Here is a 22,219-nt window from a genome sequence, read left to right as displayed (position 1 = left end):
CCTGAAGGGGGGACGAAGCTCCTTAGGAGCCGGCATGACCCCGCGCCAGTGTAGGTGTCACCTTATCACGGGATAAGGTGGCACCTACGCCAGTGTGGGGGCAAACACGCTGGCGTCCGGGCACCACCGGCCCCCGCCGTCAGTGCAGCCACGCTGGCAGGGCTTTCCCAGAAGGGAAAGGCCAACCTGGTGTGTGTGTGTGTGAGGGTCGTTCCTGGGCATCAAAAAGTCTGCTGCCCCCTAAAAGACAAGCATATTTAATTAAACTACAGTAAATCTGTTAATCTGTAGCGGCAAAAACCAACCAACTATAATAGAAAGTCTTATGCTTGTGGTACCTTACAGGCTACCTCTTCTTTTAGAGACTCTCTTTCAGACACTTTTTAAAGTTATAAACCATATACCATACTCAATTTCCAAATATAACTGAAATTCAGAGTGTCAGACGGGGATCTGGGAGGTCTTGGTTCGAATTCCCATTCAGCCATGATGAAGCTCACTGGGTGACCTTGGGTTCGTATCCCCGCCACCTAACCTATAGCTCACGTGGTAGTTTTTGCAAGGATAAAATGGAAGCAGGGGAGAACGACATTGTAAGCCACTTTGGGTCTCCCCCCGGGATGAAAAAGTGAGCTATAAAAGAAAGGACTAAATCCAGCACTCACCTGAACATTGTAACAACGTCGCTGAGAGCAGTGAAGTCATTGAAGGGCACCTGATTCAGCTGGATATCGTAGACGGAAGGAGCGCCGGGGCAGTCTTCCATTTCAGGTGAGGAAACAATGGCCTTTTCGCCGTCCTCAGTTTGGATGCGAATGGGAAACAGCTTGTTCCAGGACCACATTCTTTCAGACTCCACCAGCTGAGCATATACCGTTGCCCTGTGGGGCACTGCCTCACATCCCTCCTAAACATTTAAACAAAGCAACAATTTTAAAATGCAAAGGAACTGAACAAGGTTTGTTTCACAACATTTTTGAGAAAAGCAAGTTGGGAAATATCATTTTAAACACACAAAGTATGGGCTACTACTAAAACCATGGTTTAGGAACTAGCTAAGAGGCCTGGTCTTGGCTGAAATTGTCCCTTCCGTCTCTCCGTTTCCCCATCTGTAAACCGAGAAATTCCCCATCTACTTCACACCCTGGCTCATGACAGTTTATGCTGGAATAAATTCTGCTAGTCTTTAAAGTGAAACAAGATTCCTGTTTCGTGTTGGTCCCAGTTCAGAGTTCAACAACCTTTTCAGAATTAACTGCTTTTTAAAGCCATCTACAAATCTATATAGATCTATACACGAAAGGTCAACCATAAATCCTGAAGTCAGTTTCAAACACGACATGCAGGAAACCACAAATTACTGCTAGGCCTTGGCAGCCAGTCAAAATTTGCAGACCACTGGGATCCTGGGAGTCCTGGTCCCAAGGTTTGTACTGGGGAGAAGGATGGTGGATTGTCCCCACCGTCCTTTGAAGGCTTTGCGGAAACACAGCACAATGCTGGAATGACCCAGCTCCAGGCTCCTGGGAAGGACCATGGCTCACCACAAACTCTAGAGGAGCGATGCAAGCCCATGAAGTGAGAGCAGAACAAAAATATTGGCAAATGGTAACAAAATGTCTCGATGTTAGGAAAATGATTTATTAAAATCAGTTAGAATTTCTACTACAGGACAGCAGTCAACACCATCCCATAACACAAGTGATGTGATCGCTCCAACTGTAGCTCGTCCCTTACCTGTACAAGGTATCTGTGAGCATGCTCATAAGAGGGCAAAGCCCCTTCACCAATCAGTTCAGTATCAAAGAGCTCTGTTATCAGGATATTTGCACGGCACTGCATATCTCCATCTAGAAAGCATAACACAATACTAATGGGAACGGTCCAACTGATTTCATAACAAGCCTGCAACAGCTCTAGATGGAGCTCTTAAACAGATAAGCAATGAGTGAACCCACCCACCCTAATTTACAAGGAGAGGGAACTCCTCTCCTGCACCACACCCACTCTTTATGCAGCATTCACTCTTTTAGTTTATCTTATTTATATATTTATACCCCACTTTTCTTCCCATCACGGACCAAAAGCAGCTTACAACATCACTCCCCACCTTGATATTATCCTCTAAACAACCCTGTGATATAGATCAGACTGAGAGAAAATGACGGGCCCAAGGTCACCCTGCCAGCTTCCACCGCAGAGTGGGGATTTGAACCTGGGTCTCCCAGATGCCAACCTCTAACCACTACACCATGGTGCCCCCCATGCAACATAAAGGAGCAGCTCACGTGACTCTCACCAGGCCCAACTGTGACTTCAGTGGAATGCTTGTTGATTATCTTTATCTTGTCACTCAAGCCATTTTTCTCCACAATCTTCACAGCTGCATTAGCCATTGGCTTGAAAACCTAAATGACAACATGTGAGAGTTTCTATTATGCGCGTGCAGCTGTTCAAAAATGTGTCACTAACTAGAGACTTACCTTTTTTTTTTAATGAAAGCTAGGAATTCAGAGAACCTGCTTAAGCTACCATTTCAACACTACAGCATTACATTGCTATTCTAGGGCTGTTTTTTTTTTAATTACTCTCTTGGGGGGGAGGGAGTGGTTTAACAATGACAACAGTCCAATAATTGAAAAGTGGGTGGGAGGTGGGTGGGAGTGGGCAGGACAAAGAAAACCAATAGGAACAGTACGCGCTACAAAAAAGCTAACTCAAGATCGGCTTCCAAAAAAACAATGGGGTACAAGTGCTTGAAAAAATGAAAGGGGGGGCAAAACAAACAAACAAAAATGAGCTTGAAAAGAACTTGAAAATATTGGCGGGGACAAAACAAACAAAACAAACATGGGGAGGTCAAAACAAAGAGAAAACTAAAGGCACAAAAATGTGTGCAGAAATTAGGGGATAAACCAAAACAGTATGGGGCCAGAACCAACCCCCCAAAAAACATACTGAAAAGTCCTCGGATGGAACTAGCTTTGGCATGAACTGCAAGAATAAAATATTGTATCTAATAAAATTAAGTATCTAACTCAACAGGAAGAGTTTCCTTTTTAGAAAAAGAACTTGAGAAATGGAACTTTGCAAACTCAAAAACATGGACAAGACTGCCCCAGTGAGATAGAGACCTTCTGGGCATATTCAGTTTGGTACCTAATGAAAACACGAAGCCTGGCAGCACAAGACTGCTTCCACAGCCAAAGCTGTCAGAAACACCTCGGCTCCTGCCAAAATATACATGGCAAACGAAAGGCGGAGAAACACCCCAGATGGCTACAGACCGCTAATGGGCAAGAAAGCTGCTCTCGTCGGCCAAAGGTTTGATATGAATCCCATGCAAAAACTAAGATCTACGTTAGAAGTGAAGAATGAGGGCTGGGCAGTGCACAAAGTTTCCACCAAAAGGACGTCCATCAATGCGGCTCCCCCATCTCCTGCTGCAGCTCAAAATGCCTTCCGAAATGCTGATCTTTGGGGGCAAGGGATCCCTGAGAAACAGTACCGGTGTGGGGGGGGGATGTCAGAAAAAAATCACCCCCTTCCTTTCACTTACTATTATTTATTTTGTCAATCCTCTACCCTGCCTTCCCCAGCCGAAGCCAGGCTCATCAACAGAAATTTTCTCTGGATCCAGTCCATCTTTCTGACAGAATACCTACACTGAAGCCAGGTCTACGAATACTGCAGACCAAGTTCTGAAGTCACAGAACGGACTGCACCGCTTCAGTTCTAAGGTGGACCGTTCCCTTTTGAAGGCACCCTTCTTTCCAGCTGCTGCAGAGGTTGAATGTGGATTGATAAGCATCTTGCACACCGCTGCAATGCCCTTAGGGAAGGGATGACGCTTACCTCGACAGAATAGCAGAAATCGGCCCCCGCTGTCACCGCCATCATGGACAAGAGCCCTGTGCCCGTGCCGATGTCCAGGACGACTGCTCTCTCACCTCTTAATTTCACTCTGCCCACAGCAGCACAAATACCTTGGAAGTACTTTGCGTTCTGTCGAGACAGACAGACCTCGGTTAATTTCCACACGAGCCTCCTTTGTTTCGGCTGCTGGACAGACATGCTGTAGGCCTGACCCTGAAGGCATGCTGCACTTGAGGATCAAAACAGGCTCTCTTTTCAAGGAATGATTAGATTAAGACTGACTGCAGTCTAAGGGGCGATATAAATATTTTCCTTGTTTTTTAATAATATACCATTCTGGGAAAACACATCTGCAGAACAGATGCTCATTAGAATGTTTGTAAACAAAAACACCCTTCCCATGCTTTCCTGAGAAAAAGTCTGAAAAGGTAATGGTAAAAAAAACCAAACCCTAAATACCTTGCAATAAGAACTGTAAAACTGATTCAACCCCAAACCCTTCAAGCTTCGCCGATATTTCTGTTTCCTCCACTCCCCCCCAATAAAATCTGTTGAAAAATGCTTTCGGGCAGCCCATTCCTGGGGGGGGGGGGGGCAGAGCCGCATAGGAGCCGGCGTGACCCCTTTGCCAGCATCTGTGCCACTTGCGCCATGCAAACTGGCACAGACACCAGTGTAGGGCAATTTACACCAGCCTCCCTGGACACCGACAACAGTGCGGGGCTCGGGCACCCGCACTGCCTCCTGGTGGCAGTGTTCCGGCGTCTCCCCCCACGCCGGCGTCCAGGGGGGTGATCCTGGAGGCAGAGCTGGGAACGCGGCATTTCGCAGGCGTTCAGTTACGCCTGCAAAATTGTGCCGTAGCCCCACTGGCACTCTATGGGGAGTTTCACAGGTGTTTTTTTTTCTTTCAGAAAAGTGCTTTCAAATTCTTTTTTGGCTTGATGCACTAGCAGCAAGCCTCTGTAGAGGCATCACAGCTGCGCCGCCTCCGGGAACTGTTTAATCCCCCTCTATTTCAGGAATGGGCTGTAAATCTTTCTTTCCAAACAGAAGTTGTAAACTGTCCAGTACTGGCAGATGCAGCAGTAAAAGCTTCTGGGGAATGGAAGGGTCTCCTGTTGTGTTAAAACACAGTTTTTTTGCCCAGGAAAGCTACTGAGGATTTTTCATCTTTCTTCTTGCCAATACATACACATCTCTTGTCAAAGAGAAACATTTGGAGATTAGCTGCTTTTAAAGCTGGAAACAGATAGACACAGTTCCCTCTGGGTACTGCTTTATGACTCTCTCCCCCCACTGTCTAAAAATGTCACCTTCTTGAAAAGTGAATTTCAAACGAAAATTACAAAAAGCTAAGAGTTTCTCAGAACTGCCGAGATATTAAAAACATTGTTCAGGCTTGGCAAGATTGAAATTTGAAATTGTTTATTTCAGATGCTTCTGAATGTCACCCAGTGCTACTCCGAAGAATATTTAGTCTTGCCTTCTAAACAGGAATTCTGTAGCAAAAGAAAGATGAAGGTGAGTTCCATGACTGTCCCAAAAACTCTTAATAGACAGATGGAACATCGTTCTCAGAGAACTCGCCAGCACACCTTAACCGTTACCAGATAGCATGCAGGTCCAAAAACCAAATCAACTATCAACCAAATACGTTTTCAAAGACATCTACACTTGGCCCATCTAAGGCTATACTGTATTCTTGTAACATCATTTAAATTTTAAAATATCAGGGCAGCAAAATTTAATCAATCCATTGGTTAGGTTAATGGGTTAAAAACATTTGGCTAGACTAAAAAGGGGGCTGCACTTAATTGTAGCACAGAATTGTTCAGGAGGGCTTTTCTATGAAGGTAATAGTTGGCATGCTTGTAATGGCCTATGGCTAAATGCAAATAAAACTATTAAGTCATGAAGGTAATAGAGCTATATCACAATGGAATGGTTCAGGAAGGTGTTTTTTTTTACAAAGAATGGGACTGTGGCCTAGACCTCTGCATATAGTGTGCATTATCTGTATTGTGGTATGAGTTATCCTGCTCCCACCCCACTGTCTTCTACTTGTGTAATACCTCCTTCTGCACAGTTTAATATACTATTTCTAATACTTTTTGCTGTGTTTCAAAATTCTGTAAAGGTTGAGTAGACTAGGCTACCTCACAAGATTGCTATGAGGATAAAGTGGAAGAGAGAAGAATGGCGTATACTGTTGTCCTGAGCCCCTTCGAAGTAGGGGTAAAAGTGGGTAGACTGTGGGAAATGTCCTACAACAGTTTGGTATCCAAAACTTTTCCAAAATTTGATGGATAAGCTGATTTGACAAACATCTTGAAAAGATTTATTTTCTATATTTTTGATGACTTGCTCATGTGTTGTGTTAAGACATCTTCTTAAAAGCACATTTGCACTTTTAACACGCTAACTGAATTCGTCTCTTTCCGACACCATGGCACTTAACAGCGGCTATATATACAACTGAGGGGGGACTTTATTCTATTTGCAAGGATACCACCACCCCGCCCCGAAAAAAGTGAAAATAGCTGACATGATCAAACTGGACAAAATTCGTCTCAGACATTCTTCACAAAGTGGCAATGCCCTCCAGACTTTAAAAGATTACATTTGGAAAGCTCTTCACTTGCTCATCAACAACTAAAGTAAATGCTTCAGTTTGGTTTCCTTGCAAGAACTGTAGTCCTCTCATTCCATCTGCAACCCGGCACAGGGAAAGGAAGAAAATCCCTGAAGGTGGCAATGCTAAAAGTGGGGGCAGAATCTGAGGCAATCACAGGACAGGAGCTAATTCATTTGCTTTATTCATACTATGCCTTTCTCCCCAATGGGGACCCAAAGCTTACATTGTTCTCCTCACAACAACCCTGTGAGATAGGTTAGACTGAGAGTGACTGACCAGCCGAAGGTCACCCAGCCAGCTTCCACTGGCAGAGTGGGCATTCAAACCTGGAGTCTCCCAGGTCCTAGCCTGACACTCTAGCCACTGCACCACACTAGTTCTCTAATGAGTCAATATACACATGGTCAAAATGCAGAATATACATATATTTTTAAAAATTACTCACTCTGTCTTTGTCATTCAGCATGTCTGCATAACATGACCTGTAAACAAAGTTTTGTATTTAAAAAAAAAACACAGTTCAGACTAAGAAAACTAGCAAAGATGACTGGCATCAGGAAGTGCTAAAAGCATATATTAGATTAGGGTTGTCAGATCCGGGTTGGGAAACACCTGGAGATTTTGGGGGTGGAGCCTGACGAGGGTGGGGTTTGTGGAGGGGAACAACTTCAATGTGGTATAATATCATAAAGTCCACCTTTCAAAGCGGCCATTTTCTCCAGAGGAACTGATCTCTGTCGCCTGGAGATCAGTTGTAATAGCAGGAAATCTTCAGCCACCAACTGGAAGTTGGCAACCCTATATTAGATGAGGATTTACACGTTCAACTGAAAAGGCGAGAGGCTCTTCTGCTCTGCTGTGAACAGATGAAGAGTCACCATCCCTTTCGAAAACCTGGCTGCTATTGCTCTACAAGCTTTCATTCTCCAGTGACAATGGCAGCATGGTCCTACAGAAAACAAATTCTATACACTGATCAGCTGCCAGTTCTTGAAAAGTTCCAAGGTACAAGCATTTCTATCCATGGGTCAGGAGTAAAATTTAAAAAGTGGGTCACTTGCTGAGGGCTCATGCCGGTGGCATTCCTGATTCATCTGCTATTCCTGGTTTTCTGGGTCATGTGCTTCCTTCTTCTGAGAACGTAAAGTGCTCCCTGGGTGAGGTTAGTTTACAAACCGCAACAAAGCACCAAATTCATGCCCAGATAGCCATGCGCCATGCTGGCAGTGGGACAGAAATTGTAAAAGAGAACAGAATGCTGACATGCCTTGGTGAGTTAGGAAGCAACTGGGTTGGGCAAGATCAAAAATATAATCCACAAAAGAAACCAGATGTTGATAGTTGCACAGGCAATCAGGCACATACTTTTTTCTTCCATATTGAAGAATAAAGAAAAATAGTGCATCTCACAGATGAGCCCAACAGTAGTTGAAATAAAGGACTTTCTAGGATGTTTATCAGCAGTAACAGTGGGACTATTAGCTCCTCTTTGATAAGGAACTAACTTTCATGCAAATAAACTATCCCAACTACTTTTGTTCACTTGTTACCATGATTCATTTTCACCATGTTGCTATTAGACTTCACATAATGAAAGAAGCATTTCCCATACCTTGCAATTTCCTGATGATAGTCGTAGTTTTCATCTTCTTCCAGCCACTCCACGGCTCCCGTGGTTGGATTGGCTCTTCCACAGAAAACTTTCATTATTGTTTCGTCTTTGCTGCTGCGATGAAAGCTTTTATTTAGGTGCTCTCCAATTTGGGGCTCAGGAACAACTATGAGCAAAGGAACTCCTTGGTAAGTTACGAATACGAAGCCTTTTTTGGCATTAGTTATACAACATCTATATAAACATGATAAAAACAATTTAGAATAATCTCCCTAAAATTGACACTAAAACAGGTTTAGATACATTAGAAGTTACTCACTTCACAGCCCTAAAATTACCTCATGAGTTGCACAAGCTTTCATGCACTTTAATTGCCCTCAGTAAAAATCTTGCCACCACATCAATTATTAGTGGATCCTGAGAGTTCATAAGGATGGAGGCCTTAATGCTTACAGGTAGCCATTCTTTGTCCCCGAAGATTGGGTCTATTAATTGAAAACGACTTCTAGCATACAGAGGACAGTTGATTAAAACGTGGGAGACTGTTTCAATTTTACCCTCCCCACAAGAGTAATAAAGGGACTTTATTATATCTCCCACCTTGGTAAGTTACCATTCAGAAATAACATGCTAACTCTCTAATGCCAACAGAACTGTCTGGAATGCCTTTGCCCTAGAAAAGCTATCACAGCCAAAGTAGCCTACTTTATAGAGTAGCACCCATGTGTGTGCTCCAAACACATGCCAGCATACGTGTAGAGATGGCTGGTACCATTTTGCCAGGGGCATTCAGTGAAACTGAACCAATGTGCACACTGGGTATCAGCCACTACTATACAGACAAGCTAAAGTGTCCAGAGCTGAACTGAAGCTGCTTCCTACAGTCAAACAGCTTGCTATTTCGCTTCAGTGGTGTCTGGATTTGTTAAATATATTTTATGAACATAAGGGGAGATCCTTGGAACACTTTCTTTGACGTGCCAGAAGAGAGGAAGAATTGGGAATTATTTGGCAGAGGGGAAAGGAAGGAGGCAACCCCCCCCCAAAAAAAACCCTTTTGCCCCCTGTTCCTCCCTCCCTATTCATTCCCTCCTTTTCTATCCAACAGAAATTACCTTATTTGCATAGTTTCAAAAGGTAACCATGTTGGTCTACAGTAGAACAGCTAGAATCGAGTCCAGTAGTACCTAGAAACCAACAAGATTTTCAGGGCATAAGCTTTTAAGAGTCAAAGCTCTATCTAACAAAGGAAACTTTGACTGTCAAAAGCTAAAGGCCCAAAAATCTTGTTGCTCTCTAAAGTGCTCGATTTTAGCTTATTCACATATTCTACCTTATAAAGCTATTTAAGCATGTTAGGTGATACCTTGTGCACAAAAACACACAGAAAAACAACAGTCAAAGAACTGGAAAAATAATTTATCCTGTATTATATGAAGGACCTATGGTCCTGTAACTATGGTATATGAACTCATTTCAGGCAAAACACATGATTGTGATGAATTGTTGCTAAAAACTTCATCAGAAGGCCAGCTAACCATCACCCAAAGATAATTCTATGTATCTTTCTATCTGCCACGTTGATTGCAATTTAATTTTCTTGTTATCACAGAGTGATTTCTTTGTATTGGATACAGCGATGTTGCCTGCAGAACTGCTGAGATGTGGGATGGCAAAGCTTACAGCTTTGATAAATCAGAATGATAATGAACAATTTTGGGGGGAATAGGAGGTTTGGAGAATGTACTGTGAAAATCATTTTTTAACGGGACCATTTAAAGGATACCCTTTGATCTAATCCCTTATTTATACTTTGTATTAACTTTTATATTAGGCACTGATTTAATAATGTTTGATACGATAAGAACAGGTTAATTAAAATAATATTGGGATTAGTTCCGTTAGCAAAAGTTTATACAATTTAATTTTAGATGGAAGAGGGAGAGGGAGATGGAAGTCATTTGACTGTTATATTAGAAATATTATTTTTCTTTTTATTATTACTACTATATTTGTTTCTGTATATATATTAAATGAAGAAAAATAAAAAAAATATTATATATATAAAAAAAGGACTGCTGAGATGTGGGCATATCTGGGCATTTCTCTGCTGCCTTCAACGCTTCCTAGCATTATTATTGACTTTTCCAGTGACTCTTGTCTTCTCATAATGTAACCAAAGCACGACAGCATCAGTTTAGTCATTTTAGCTTCTACGGGCAGTTCAGGCTCGACTTGATCTATAACCCACCGATTTATGACCCTGCTCTTCTCTCCCCTCACCATCCTCCTACAAAATGAGCGCATAACGAGTTGGGGAGGGGGTTGGGACTCTGCACACGCTCAGAGGCACAACGGCCCCAGAGGGAAGAAGGCCCGAGCGGAAGAGCTGCCTCGCTACTCTTTTGCCGTCTCGGAGTCACAGGCAGAGGAGGTTCTCCACGAGGCCCAGCCGCCATTCCCACCTCCAACGACCACGGATCAAGACGACCCGTCACTCACCTGGCAACCGTCACCCGCCTCACGCGCTGGGCGCCGCCATCTTCCCAAGATGCAACGCGCCACAGCGGCCCAATTGAAAGCGCCGAAAAATATATGGAAAATCAAACACTTCCGGATTCCCCGTGGGAGAGACACACGGAGAGAGAAAGTGGGTGTTTGATCAAGAGATATTATCCATTCTATTCCCGCGACAACAGCTCTGTGATGTACATCCCATAGCCTTTTTGCTCCTGATAGGATCTCCGAAATGAAAAGGAGCCTTTGTCCCTGTGGCTTCTGCCTCACAAGGTTGTTGTGAGGATAACGATGGAGGGGGAACCACGTGGGCCGTCCTGTCATGCAGAATTCCTGCTCCTGGCTACTAATGTAACTTGGATTTTGTTGCGGTTCAGCTTTTTTCACTAGCAGAAATTGTTACAATTGACAGTAGAGACCCCATGAATTATATTTCTGCCACTTTGAAAGCCAATGGATGGATAGAACTTCAGTCTGTTGAGTTTCTTTCCATCAAAGGGCTTCGAAAAACCCAGGAAATATATATATATATATATATTACACACAGAGATATATGTGTGTGTGTGTGTATGCATGCTCTGACACACGCATGCATGCTCAGTGTCACGGTGTTTCCCAGCGCTCTAACCACACTCATATATATAACATAATGCATACAAACACACACACATATATGTACACATATATACATATTTATATACATACATATATGTATATGTATGTATATTTATATACACATATACATATATTAAAGACCAGCGCTCTAACCACACTCATATATATAACATAATGCATACAAACACACATACATATATAACAAACACATATATATGTACACATATATACATATTTATATACATATATACATATATATGTATGTGTATATATTTATATACATATATACATATTTTATATGTGTGTGTGTGTATATGCACGCTCTGACGCATGCGTGCAGGCTCAGAGTGTCGCGGTGTTTCCCAGCGCTCTAACCACTGTATCGCATGGAAACGCACACTTCTCGTCGCCAAGCCATTGCGACTGTATCTCTTTGAGCGACGCTCCTGGGAGGGGGAGGAGTGGCGCGACGCGAGGCGCTCCAATCAGGAGGATGCCGCGAACCCTGAGGGCGGGGCGGGGCGGGGCGGGGCCGTTCCGTCTCTCTTCCCAGCATCCGTCGCGCACAGCGGGGCCTGCGCTCGTTGCCATGGAGCGCGCGGCGGTGGTGCGCGTGAAGCGGAAGCGCGGCGGGTCGGCGCCGGCCGAAGCCCTGCTGTTGGCCTGCAAGCGGCTCCGCACCGAGCCGGAGGTTGCCGGCGCCAGTGGGGATGGAGTGGAGAAGAATCTCTTCAAACTGGTGGCCACCGTGGCCTCTCCGGTGAGGGCCAGTTGGCGGCCGTGTCGTTTTGACTCGCGCCGCCACCTGCAACTAGGGTTGCCAGGTCCCTCTTTGCCGCCGGTTTGGGGAAGGGAGGGACTTCAATGCCATAGAGTCCAATGGCCAAAGTGGCCATTTTCTCCAGGTCAACTGATCTCTATAGGCTGGAGATCAGTTGTAATAGCAGGAGGTCTCCAGTTAGTACCTGGAGGTTGGCAACCCTACCTGCAACGCAGTGGGTCTTTCGCTTGACTCAGTCTTCTCCTTAGGGAAAGCAGGGTTGCCAACTTCCAGGTGGGCCTGGTGTTACCCCAATGTGACAGCTGGTTTCTAGAGCACAGAGATCAGTTTCTCCTGAGAAAATGGCAGTTTTTGGAGGGCAGGCTTAGGAGATCACGGCAAGAGTCCAGTAGCACCTTAAAGACTAGCAAAAAATATTTTCTGGTAGGGTATGAGCTTTCGCGAGCCACAGCTCACTTCTTCAGATACCAATGTGAATTATGAGATCACGTCCTTGCTAAGCTCTCTCTCCCCTTTTCAAACTCTGCCGTCGCCAGGTTCCACCCCCAAATCTCCAGATGTTTCCTAACCCGGCGCTGGCAACCCTACCCAGAAGCGCCAGCATTGACATCACTTTTTAGTTGGCTTGTTTGTGGCATCAAAAACAAGGTGTTAGATCACGATGGGTAGCCGTAATAGTCTTGTCAGTAGCAATAGAAAAGAGCAAGAATTCAGTGGCACCTTAAGGACTAAGCTAATCTTGTTTTTGAAACTCTTGCTCTTTTCAAAAACAAAGTGTGGAAGCTTTGGGGTCGAACATAACTTCCTAACATTTAAACTAGTTGTTTTTATTTCTTTGCTCAGTTTATAACCCATCCTTTCTCCCTAGTGGCATCCTAAATAGCCTACATGCTCTTCCTCTCCTCCATCCTGTCCTCACAGCAACCCTTTGTGGTAGATTACGGTGAGTGTGTGAGGCTGGCCCATGGTCATCTGGTGAGCTTCCATAGTAGAGTGGGGATTTGAATCTGGATCTCCTGGATCCTAGTCTGGCATTCTAACCACTACACAACACTGGCTCTTGGTGTCACAAGGCTTCAGTTTGTTACTGCAGCGGACTAACATGGCTGCTCTTCTAGGAATCTTTGCCAAGCTAATACTTCCAGATGAGCAGCTGTGTTACTCTGCAGCAGCAGAATAAAACAGGAGCCCAGGGGCACCTCAGCGACTACCATAATTTATTCCAGCAGAAGCTTTTGTGAATCAAAGTTAATTTCTTAGTACTTCCATATAGTTCATGAGAGAGTTTGTTACAATAAATTCCATTAGTGTTTAAGGTGCCACTGAATTCCAGTCTGTCAATAGCAGTAGAAAAGAGCAAGAGTCCAGTAGCACCTTAAAGACTAACAACATTTCTGGCAGGGTATGAGCTATGGCTCACGAAAGCTCATACCCTGCCCAGAAATTTTGTTAGTCTTTAAGGTGCTATTGGACTCTTGCTCTTTTCTGCTGCTATCGACAGACTAACATGGCTACCCATCGTGATTGAATTCCAGAGTCCAGTTAGAAAGATCAGTAGGCGATGTGAAAGACCTTGAACTGAGATCTTGCCAATCAGAACAGAGAATATTGACTTTGGCAGGCCAGTGGTCTGCATGAGGCAGTTTCATATGTTCACCTAATCCTCTTCTTGAACTAGGCTCACATTTTGCAAGTCATTCTTCAGCACCTGCATTAGCATATCCCTGAATTACTGGATCTCATGACACTTCCTTCACAGTTGTGTGACAAAAGAATGACAGCAACAATGTATGTGGTTTCTAGCATGTCCTTGCTGCAGGCAACCCTTGTATTTCTTTGCTGTTCTAGTGGTCGTGATTGTATATGCATATTATCTTTTTATAAAATCAAAAACCTCTAAGACAGTAATTGAACTTGCTCCATTTTTGCTTTGTTCAGGATGAGCCTGTTCAGAAGTACATCCAAGAAGCTATTACCAAAGACAAAGCAGCTCAGCGCCTGCGACCTTCATTGGGAAGCACTCAGAGAATAACGCAAAACCTTCGCTCTTCCAAGCAAGCCAGAAGGCAGGAGAGCCGCTATCGCCTGATAGCCAGCCACCGTCCAAATTTCACTGACGACAGAAGTGCTCTTCCTGCAGATGGGGCGGAATCAAACGAAAACAAGCAGCTGGCCTCTGAAGCAAAAAAGGACCCTTCCCTTGAAGGAAGCCATGGTCCTTCAGGCTGTTCTGGTGAATTTCAGTTGTTTGATGTCGTACAAGAGGAAGATGAGGAGAAAGACCCTGGTATACCACAGGTTGGTATTAAGCCACATGAACACATGAAGCTGCCTTATACTGAATCAGATCCCTGGTCCATCGAAGTCAGTATTGTCTACTCAGACCGACAGCGGCTCTCCAGGGTCTCAGGTAGAGGTTTTTCACATCACCTACTTGCCTATTCCCTTTAACTGGAGATGCCGGGGATTGACCCTGGGACCTTCTGCATGCCAAGCAGATGCTCTACCACTGAGCCACGGCCCCTCCCTTGAGTGGTCAGCTGCCTGCATTAAAATGCAGCATGCTGGTAGGGCATTCAAAGATAGCATATTTAGTTTGAAAACTTATGCTTTGTATACATCATCATATTTTTTGACCATGTTTATCTAGCTTGGAAAGGCAAACATTGAATTTGAGACACAGGTTGAAATAAATGATGATATTCCGTGGTGTATTTGAGAAGCGTCTGGGTGCAAGAACTAAAAATCACAAATCTGTTTTGCTGTGGGGAGCATTCCTTACCATTTTTGTTTGAATTGTAATTGACTCCTTCAGCTGGGGCACCTGGCCTTCAGAGTTCCAGCTTGGAACAATCCACAGACTTTTCAGTACTGTGTTCTGCAGCAGTAAAATTTGAGATGCTTGATTCAAGGGATGAGTTTAGCCATGCACCTAATTCCAGAACATTTTTGCTGTTTGGGGGTGGGGGGTTGCTCCATTATGATTCCTTTGACAAGAATAACCTTATCTACTAACCAGGAGGCAATCTCTGCTTTCAGCTGGCAAGTAACTATTTACAAGCTTTGGTGGAGCCTGTTGTGGGTTAATTGGCACAGCCTTACTAAATGTTAGCACTGGTCATTTATGCATGGGAGTTTTACCTGAGGTTCATTGCTAGCTGGACCCACACTTTCCTGTTGGGAATCTATGTTGGGGTGTGTAGCTTAATATCCAAACATGCTGGCAGTCCGGCCTATCGTTAACTCAGGTTCTGTCCAAATAATATGCTTGTTTACTATACAGTTTGTTTTCTACCATCATTTTTTCTTACCTCTCAGATAGCAAATTTAAAAATACATGAGCTCCACTAGCATAGAGCTCCACAGCCTGCAACTTTTTCTCAAGTATTGGGTATACTTACAATACTTGTTATAGAAAATGAAAATATTTATAATTTTAAATTTAATAAATAAGCCAAAGAGTATAATTTTTATGCTAAGTTATACATTATGCAGTTTTGTTATTCAATCAGTAAAAGAAATTTAGGCCAGGTAGGAATATAAGTACTGCATATATTTTAGTTTTTCCCAACATTTGGTTTTTCCCAGGGAAAGTGTTTTTCCCATGGCTTCAAAATTCTTGAAAATTTTAAATCTCTAGTACAGTGATGGCGAACCTTTTAGGGACCGAGTGCCCAAACTGCAACCCAAAACCCACTTATTTATTGCAAAGTGCCAACACGGCAATTCCACAGGTTAATTACATGCTGGGTAAGTGGGTGTTTCTCTTTTAGTAGGGGATTTCACTGAAAGGTGGGAGGCGCTGCAAAGCCCGCGCTGTGGCCCGGGCGCTCTGCTCCCCTCCAGCTATGCCACGCTGTGAGCTATGCTCCCCTCCAACCTAGCTCCTCTCCAACCCCACCACGGGAATCACCTTCACCACAGATTCAACAGGCTGCCGTCCACGCCGCACCCTCACGCCGCATGTGAGCCGCCCTGCTGCATGTGACGGGAGGGAGGAAGCGCTCCCATTGGGCTGCTGGGCAGAGGGGCGGGTGATGTGAGAAATGCCCTCAGGTGCGTGTGGAGAGGGGGAAGGGAGCAGCCCTGCCCCGCGTCCCTCTGGCTTTCAAGTAACGAACTCAGGCAAACTCTGCTGGGGCAACGGCACGCGTGCCCACAGAGAGGGCTCTGAGTGCCCCCTCTGGCACAAGTGCCATAGGTTCGCCACCACTGCTCTAGTACTAGCAACTACAGACGAGTCTTACAGAAATCATCATTCACTGGTGGGAAACTTTCAGCATATAACTTTAGATGCTGATTAACAGCATGCCTCAAAGCAAGTACTTCTAGTATAAAACTTTTTTGTTTGGCCTTAATGGATTGTGTTGACCTAGAAGTTTAAAAAAAGGTCACAAATTCTTAAATTATTCGCTCTTAATGGGAATGTTCTGCACTTCTGCCACTAGATGCCATCAATCAGCAGTATTCAGCTGCAGTGCAAAAACATCATGAATTACGTTGGTACCTTAAAGATTAATAGATTACTCAAGGTATATATTTTCACAGACTGGAGCCCAGTTCCTCAGTTGCCCAATCTCTTGCATGTCTTTTTGTTAAACATACTGTTGGGTGACATCTGAACTGGGAAAATCAAGCAACATATTTCTTGGATGACTTGTTGCAATGCTCTTTCAAATGCCCATAATACTGCATCTATAGCCCAAATCATAATAGCAATAAGTGAACTAATTTCGAAAGATTAAAGTTTACAAGATTTCTCAGTAAAAACTAAGCAGGTTCATCTTTAAGCAAGAAGGTTCATATTAGCTAGTTTTCTGTGTGCTTGAGTTACATCCCATTTTACAGATGAAAAAAGAAACAAAAGGAGAAAGTGTAGGAGGCAGATGTAACAATATGTGTGTGTTTTTTGAACAAACTGCCTTATCCTATCTTGTGAATCCCTTGGTTTGGTGCATAAATTAGTTTAAGCAAAATGTATCAAGAAGCTTACTAGGTAGAAGGGATCCAAATTAGTAATTTGAGAGTCCCATGTTTGTTTCGAATCCTAACAGAAAACTGATGATCCAGAAGTGATTCTCTGCAATGCCGTAGAAATGATTCGTGAACATCTAACAGTATCTGACAGTACTAAAGAAGCAGAGTGTCGCATGAAGGAAGAGGAGTATGTTTATGATATCTATTATATGGAAGCAGCGTCCTCAGGCTGGATTGAGAACATACTCTCCGTACAGCCCTACAAGCAGGAGTATGAACTGGTAAGGAAGTTGGAAATGTCACATTAAGGGCAAAAGAGATGAAAAGCTATGGAATACTCAAGATATGAGCTTGTATCTGACAAAGGGAGCTTTGACTCTCAAAAGTTTATACCCAAAAAATCTTGTTGGTCTTTAAGGTGCTACTGGACTCGAATCTAGCTGAAAATATTAAAGTGGAATATAAAAGCAACAGTATAGGAAATTGTAACTCATTTTCAGACAAAACTATTTATGTAGCAATTATTTTAACTTGGGTATTTTAAATGCTAATCGTACTTAAAGGAAAGGACTGAATTCAGGCATAATGATTAAATAATGGTTTATCATTTCAAGAATCTACTTTGCAAGTCTGTGGGCTTGCATGTTCTTTCTTCGCCCATGCTCAGACTGTTCTAGTTATAGAGACCTCCTGGTGTCCACCAAAGTGGTTTGTCATTGCATTTGAACTGCAAATAATGGTTGATAGACAAGACACAAACCATAGATGGTAGTTCTGTACATAGTTCTTCTGTTCTTATTTTTTTCTGTACAACAACCTGCTAGGTGAGGCTGAAAGCATGACTCACCCAAGGTCACCCAGTGAGTTTCATGGTAAGCAGAAATGTGTAGCTGGTTCTTTCCAGACCCACCATTACAGGAGCTGTGTGATTTATGATGCTTGTTTGCAATGGCTTGTCGTGCCTGATTGGATGAAGTGGGTTTTCTCTGAAGAGTGTTTTTTGATAACATGCAGGTGGATGAAGAGCTCATCCCAGAAGAAGTCTATGATGATGAAGATGATGAGAACAATGAGAACAACTGGCGTAATGACTACCCAGATGAAGATGAGTTCGCTGAGGAAGGTGAAGATAATAGTGATAGGGAAACAAGTGAGTGCCTTTTGACCCTGACCATATGATTGCATGAGCAATTGATACCATCCTGAGTAGCAGAAAGCCTAGAACTGGCCCATCAAGAACGGACAGTCCATGGGCCAAGAAAAAAGAACACACCTTTGTGATTTGGATATGACCTCTGGGGTATTGGGTTAGCTAGTACTTCTAGAATTCCTGCTGGGAAATTCATGGCGTCAATGGGAGCAACTAGATCAGCTAAGTAAGAATCACAGGGTCGAGGCATAGCACTCAAGATGGCAGTTAACAACAAAACTCCTAGCTGGAGCACTGCTGTTATTATAGAGGGATCTCTCACATTCCACACATAAATTTATGTATTTTATTTCTCTAGGTGGAAGCAGTGATGAAGATAGTGGATACATCAGAAGAACGTTAGGGAATTATCCGGGTGATGTCCTCCCACGGTTGTTAGACTACGATGGGATCCAAGAGCAGGATTCTGAATAGCACAGAGAGCCAAGATGACTGTTTACAATGGCTTGAGATTTGTAGCACCACAACTGTATCACTTATGGTGCATGCTGTGCGGTTGCTTCATAATTGAAAGGATTTTGGAAATAACTCATTCCGTTCTTGCAACTTCTACCCGCATAGAACAGTAGACATAAAAGAATCCCTGGACTTATCAGGTGCCAAATTTACCACTGGGGTGTTTGATTACTACTTTTGGTGCCTACCAGAAGGGTACCAAGAAGAGACTCCTTCCTAAAAGAAGTCCTTTTGCCTTCTTGGTCAGTACTGCATTTTGACAGATCTTCTACTATGAACTGAAGTAGAACAATTTTTTTTGATCTTCTCTTTTGCACTTTAGTATTGCTGGACTGTTAGAACTTGGTTTTTGGATGTGTAAATGAATATATCAATGTCACTTTTCCTTAATTCTGTCACAATTGTATGTTCACTTGATTCTCACCTTTAATATGGGAGCAGTGTTGTCACTCCAGTGATTCTCACATGCAGACTGACAGCCTACATCCATCCCTTGTGTGTGTGTGTGTGTGTGTCTAAGTGCCATCAACTCCCTTCCTACTTATGGCAACCCTGTGAATTAGTAACCTTCAAACATCCTAGTAATAGCCTTGCTCATCTTCTAATTTCAGCAGTTTAAGAGGGTCAGTGACAGCAATGGCTGCCTGCAAACCTAGGTGTCCCAAGAATTATTCACAATTTTCCATAACAGAACTACATTATCAGATGCTGTTTTGTAACAAGAGAAAGTCTCAGCCATCTTCAGTTATTGCCCTGCATTTTTCATACTACCAGAGCACTGCAGTTTAATGCTAACAGAAGCCCTACACCACCGATGCTCAGATTTTATGCTAATGGGCCTTAATTTGCCTTAAGGCTGGGACAGAGGACTTGGTCAAGGTAGAGAATGGTATCAATGCAGTTTCCGCAGAAAAGATGGACAGGAATTTAGAGCATCTAAAAGTAATCCAGTCTGTGCTACAAAGTCTACTTAATTTTACCCCAGTTCAGCAAACGGAACCCGTGTGTGCACTTGAGTCTCCTGCATGCTCAGCTGCTTCCATGTGTAAAAACATGCACTTAAAACTTCAGAGCCTGGAGGATTTAATGGAAAAATCTAGCCAATCCTGATGTGAATTTTCTTCAAAGTTAGGAGTCAGTGGAGTTTACTGTATGGAGAAGAGGTATGGGGCCAAGTTCTGTACAGTGTTACCTGTGACCGTTTGGTGACAAGCCCAACACCATGAGTGCCTGCACTGAGGGGGAGAAAGTGAGTAAGACTGTCCCTCCTGCCAATGTGTGGCAATGGCTGTTCATCCACACAGGTCCCCCAACTTTGGTAGCATGATTTCAATGCTCATGCATTGGGTGGGTAGAGAGTCTGCTTCCACCAGCCTCTCTTGTGCTGCCTAAATTATGTGATTATTATAGTGATGGTTTTGACATATTAAGGCTGGTGCCATTGGAGCAGAGTACTAAAACTGCATATTAAGTCTCCACATTGATACGAACACCTCCCCAGGTGTATAAACACTTACCATGCAGTCTAAGTAGGGAGTTGCTTTTGCATTCTATGGCACCTTCCTGATCACATGAAAGTAAGGGGGGGTGCAACCATTCTGTCACCTAGTCATACGAGTGGACATTTAGTTGTTTTGACTAGAAGTTGCTCTCAAGTTCTCCACGAACACTGATGTTAATTTCATGGCAATATACTTCCTGTTCCAAATATTTGTCCTATCCCCTGCTATAATGTAAAATGGGGCAGGGTAAAATAGCAGCTATTGCATCATTCATACAGAAAATGGCAATATGAGCACTGGCATAGTTCCATGTCTAAGCATTGTCCTAAAGTAGAGAAATGCCAACTGGCTCCATGCCTTTCTAGAATTAGGCAACTGTACTACTTGATTCTAATTGTTAGGTTCTTGGAAACCAGTCAAAGGAAACTGCTGTATCCTCTCAACGTCTGCTGTTTATATTTTGAAGAGCCAGCTGGAACATTTTAAGCAGCTGAGGCACAAAAAAATGGAGAAAGGTACAGAAGTTGAGGTTTGCAACTCTAACAGGAAAGCTGAATATAACGTCCAAGACCTTGGCTGCACACAGAACCGCCGGTAGAGAATACACGAAGGCGGCATGATGTTTTTCCTTGTAAAATAGGGTTGAACTTGAACACTCTCCTTCTGCCTGTTTTGAATATTTACCATCTTAATTCAAAGACTTTTGTCAGGGCCAGCATCCCCAGTGTGGTACTGGTAGCTTATGTTCATGTATGTAGTTGGTAGGGGTAATGAAGTACTACTGTTTTCCTTCAAGCAACAAGATCGTGAATACCAGATTCTCATTATTTTATTCCCACATAGTGGAAGTTAATTCTTCATACCCCTCCCCAAGTTCCTTATACATCACAGTGGTATAAAAGCAGCCACTATTGTTACAATCAATTGGACAATTCTGGAACTATCCAATGCACACTTTTTATAAAAGTTCCATTGTGAAAGTGTATTGGAGTGTAATAATGATTCAGAGGAAAGTTCATACATATGAGCACCACTTTTACATGGTAAGGTGAAACAAAGTGGGGGACATTATGGATTATATAGTCTCTAACAGGCTACGGTTTTAAACTTCAAAATTCCTATGCGCGCACACACCTGTGGGGTGCAGCCATTTCTCACCTTTTTATATTAAACATCTCAGGGAAGCCTGATGTGTGAAAAAAATGTCTTCATGAACTCGGCACATAAGCTTTTGCACAGTATATAGGTGCTTAAAAGGATACTGTTTCACATCCTTTCTCACGGACCCACATACCAAACTGGCAAATTCCCCTCTTAGTATTGCCGAACAGTTATTTAAAAAAAAATCTTTAAATATAGGAGAGGTCTCTGATAAGCATTCATTAGTAACTATACAATAAATAGCACTGAAAAAAAGAAAGCAAACTGATCAGCCAGTCCCTGCTCTGGTATTCTCAGCCTTTTGAAGTATTTAAAGCCCTATCATTTGAATACGCTACTTTATAGGTGCCAATTTGAACCAACCAAACAAGACCAGCCAGGTTGTTCTTCAGCATTAAAAAAAATTACTTTGATTGTACCTGTCTAATAAAAAAATTGCTTTTGTGTTCCAAGAGCTGAACAGCAGTTTCAGAGCAAGAATTCCACAGTCCATAGATACACTATGACATCCAAGTGTGCTCTGCCTGTGTACAAGAGTTCCTAACAGTGATAAAAGGTGAATTCTATGCTGAATTCAACCTGTGATGGAACATTTTGCCCCAGTCCACAGAGGTCAGCAGCCAAAATTTACCTCATGCAGGTGAGGATTTGTTGGTGCCTTTTGAACTGGTTACAAAAAATATAAATAAATAAAACACTCTTGCCATGCTGCTCAGAATTCAAGTTAAATCAAATTTCTGAACTCGATTAATATGCTCAGTTCGCTTTCAAAGAAATATTCCTTATTTTTCAGGATGAGTTCTATGCCTGAGAGGGCTGGCCTTTCAAACACAGTTTACAAGAAAACCCCAAAAAAACAAAACACCACACTCCA

The 22,219-nt window shown here is 43.1% G+C and overlaps 2 protein-coding genes across 2 annotated transcripts in view; one reads left to right on the top strand and one right to left on the bottom strand.

The window, feature by feature from the left end:
* Positions 1–8,287, bottom strand: part of PRMT7 (protein arginine methyltransferase 7) — a 37,327-nt gene extending 29,040 nt beyond the window's left edge. The window contains exons 1-6 of the mRNA XM_056862518.1: positions 8,127–8,287; positions 6,960–6,996; positions 3,856–4,005; positions 2,300–2,408; positions 1,738–1,850; positions 666–907 (exon numbers count right to left, since the gene is read on the bottom strand). Coding sequence (XP_056718496.1) covers positions 666–907; positions 1,738–1,850; positions 2,300–2,408; positions 3,856–4,005; positions 6,960–6,996; positions 8,127–8,221 — 746 coding nt within the window. The 5' untranslated portion in view covers positions 8,222–8,287. The remainder of the gene's footprint in view (positions 1–665; positions 908–1,737; positions 1,851–2,299; positions 2,409–3,855; positions 4,006–6,959; positions 6,997–8,126) is intronic.
* Positions 8,288–11,838: 3,551 nt separating this feature from the next.
* SLC7A6OS (solute carrier family 7 member 6 opposite strand) lies at positions 11,839–18,640 on the top strand. Its single transcript, XM_056862517.1, has 5 exons — positions 11,839–12,018; positions 13,978–14,337; positions 17,094–17,297; positions 18,031–18,166; positions 18,525–18,640. Exons 1-5 carry the CDS (start codon positions 11,848–11,850, stop codon positions 18,638–18,640), a joined length of 987 nt encoding a protein of 328 aa, XP_056718495.1. The 5' UTR covers positions 11,839–11,847.
* The last annotated feature ends 3,579 nt before the right edge of the window (positions 18,641–22,219 follow it).

Source organism: Euleptes europaea, chromosome 17, assembly GCF_029931775.1.
Source record: "Euleptes europaea isolate rEulEur1 chromosome 17, rEulEur1.hap1, whole genome shotgun sequence".
NCBI classification, from domain to species: Eukaryota; Metazoa; Chordata; class Lepidosauria; order Squamata; family Sphaerodactylidae; genus Euleptes; species Euleptes europaea.
This window is presented reverse-complemented; position numbering and strand designations above follow the sequence as displayed.

Excerpts from the sequence above, each read along its gene's own strand:
- SLC7A6OS (XM_056862517.1), top strand. The coding sequence starts at position 11,848 with ATGGAGCGCGCGGCGGTGGTGCGCGTGAAGCGGAAGCGCGGCGGGTCG. Across the intron at positions 12,019-13,977 it reads TGGCCACCGTGGCCTCTCCG|GATGAGCCTGTTCAGAAGTA; the intron begins GTGAGGGCCAGT and ends TGCTTTGTTCAG. Across the intron at positions 18,167-18,524 it reads TAATAGTGATAGGGAAACAA|GTGGAAGCAGTGATGAAGAT; the intron begins GTGAGTGCCTTT and ends TTATTTCTCTAG.